The following is a 2,500-nucleotide window of genomic DNA, read 5'->3' on the forward strand; positions in this document are numbered from 1 at the left end:
TTTTACAGGCAGCGTTGCCAACAGCTTCTGATAAACACAGCGTTGCCAACATCGGTTTTACAGGCAGCGTTGCCAACATCTGTTTTACAGGCAGCGTTGCCAACATCTTCTGTTATTAAGAAACACAGCGTTGCCTGCTCTATTGAATACAGCTCGAAGTGTTCTTGGAGTAATCATCATCAGCCTTAGCTAGTCCACTGCAGGACAAAGGCCTCAGACATGTCACTCCAGTAGCATGTGTTTATGGTTTTCTATGTCTGTTTATACCCGCATAGTTTTTTAGTTCGCCAATACATCGTCTTTTCTTCCTTCCCTTGCTTCGTGTGTGTGCGTCTCTCTCTCTCTCTCTCTCTCTCTCTCTCTCTCTCTCTCTCAAAAGGGGATTTCAAAGACTCCCTCTCTCTCTCTCTCTCTCTCTCTCTCTCTCTCTCTCAAAAGGGGATTCAAAGACTCTCTCTCTCTCTCTCTCTCTCTCTCTCTCTCTCTCTCTCTCTCTCTCAAAAGGGGATTCCAAAGACTCTCTCTCTCTCTCTCTCTCTCTCTCTCTCTCTCTCTCTCTCTCTCTCTAAGTTTGTTATTTGTAATATGTAGCTCCACTCTTTTTTCCAGACTGGCTGCAGGACAATATTCAGAATTCAAAATTTTATGCTCAGACATAACTAAACTTCATTATTATTATTATTATTATTATTATTATTATTATTATTATTATTATTAATAATATTATAATATAAAGTCTACTATCTGTGTAATCTTAATATTCATTACTACATCCCTGGGATTAGAGAGAGAGAGAGAGAGAGAGAGAGAGAGAGAGAGAGAGAGAGAGAGAGAGAGAGAGAGATTGACTAAACAAAGTTTTATGTCCAAACATAACTAAACTTTATTATTATTATTGTTATTATTATTATTATTATTATTATTATTATTTCTATTATTAGTATTACTATTATTATTATTATCATTATTATTATTATTATTATTATATAGTCTACTTTCTGTGTAATCTTAATATTTATAACTACATCCCTGGGATTAGAGAGAGAGAGAGAGAGAGAGAGAGAGATGAGAGAGAGAGAGAGAGAGAGAGAGAGAGAGAGAGAGAGAGAGGAAAGAGAGAGAGAGAGATTGATCCAAAAAATTTTTATGCCCAAACATAACAAAACTTCATTATTATTGTTATTATTATTATTATTATTATTATTATTATTATTATTATTATCCATTCAACGTTTATTAATATTATTAATTATATCCATTATTCTATTACAATTTCTCTTGCTTATAAAATAGCAAAATTTAAAGTCACTAATAGCAATGATATCGTGATGATTAAGAGATACCTCTGCGCAGAGAGAGAGAGAGAGAGAGAGAGAGAGAGAGAGAGAGAGAGGAGAGAGAGAGAGAGAGAGAGAGAGAGAATAATGGCACTTGCATCGATTGGCACAATTTTGTCTTCAATGCGGATAAAGTGTAAGATTGGTCGAGTAAGAAAGGAATCGACCAGTCGACAATCCTGCTTTATAAATTAGGACAATTATTATTATATTATTATTATTATTATTATTATTATTATTATTATGATTTATTGTTAATTTGTTCTCATCATTTATTTCCTTATTTCCTTTCCTCACAGGGCTATTTTTCCCTGTTGGAGCCCTTGGGCTTATAGCATCTTGCTTCCCCAACTAGGGTTGTAGCTTAGTTAATAATAATAATAACAATATTAATAATAATAATAATAATAATAATAATAGTAAAAATAATATCATATTAAAAATATGTTGTTATCACAATTATGTAAATAGTACACTAAGATACCAACGATAATAATCCTTGCTGTCATTATTCTTACTAATTCATATGCTATATATACAACTTTAAAAATAACAATGGATGCATAACAATAATTGCACAATTACACTAATTGACTTTATAAAAGCAGGCGCAGTAGAAAACTAAATTGCCACTGCAGAATACTTCTATGAACTCCCTCTCTCTCTCTCTCTCTCTCTCTCTCTCTCTCTCTCTCTCTCTCTCTCTCTCTCTCTCTCTCTCTCTCTCTCTCAAGGTCACATCCGCAAATTTGTTTGGTGGTGCAATGATGTATCAGGTTGTAATAGATATACCGTCCCAAGTTTTCTGTAATCCTTCCCTACTATCAAATTTTGGATTTTCGTTTTGCCTGAATCTTATGTATAACATTACCAACTTAAAATGTTGATACAGGATTCTAAACTTTTAATAATTGAGAAACATTTGCTGATTTTTAGATGCTGGCTAAATCTTCCTGACTTTTCATTTGTACCTACAGCCTGTTTACTTTGAAGGGCAGACCTCAGAGTTGTGTTTTAAAGGTTTTCCTTTCCTCTGAATTAATTTGCTTAATATGTTTTCCTTTCCTCTGAATTTTGTTTTACTTACAATTCATTTGCTTAAGAGGATTTCCTTTCCTCTGAATTTTGTTATACTTACAATTCATTCGCTTAAGAGGTTTTCC

At 33.4% G+C, this 2,500-nt stretch overlaps 1 protein-coding gene across 1 annotated transcript in view; it reads right to left on the reverse strand.

Moving 5' to 3' along the window:
- Positions 1–106, reverse strand: part of LOC137628318 (uncharacterized) — a 47,655-nt gene extending 47,549 nt beyond the window's left edge. Inside the window, 1 exon segment of the mRNA XM_068359481.1 lies at positions 1–106. This exon segment is cut by the window's left edge and continues 43 nt beyond it. Within this exon segment, the coding sequence (XP_068215582.1) occupies positions 1–106 (106 nt within the window).
- Between the last annotated feature and the right edge of the window lie 2,394 nt (positions 107–2,500).

The sequence above is a fragment of the Palaemon carinicauda genome, chromosome 36, assembly GCF_036898095.1.
Source record: "Palaemon carinicauda isolate YSFRI2023 chromosome 36, ASM3689809v2, whole genome shotgun sequence".
NCBI classification, from domain to species: Eukaryota; Metazoa; Arthropoda; class Malacostraca; order Decapoda; family Palaemonidae; genus Palaemon; species Palaemon carinicauda.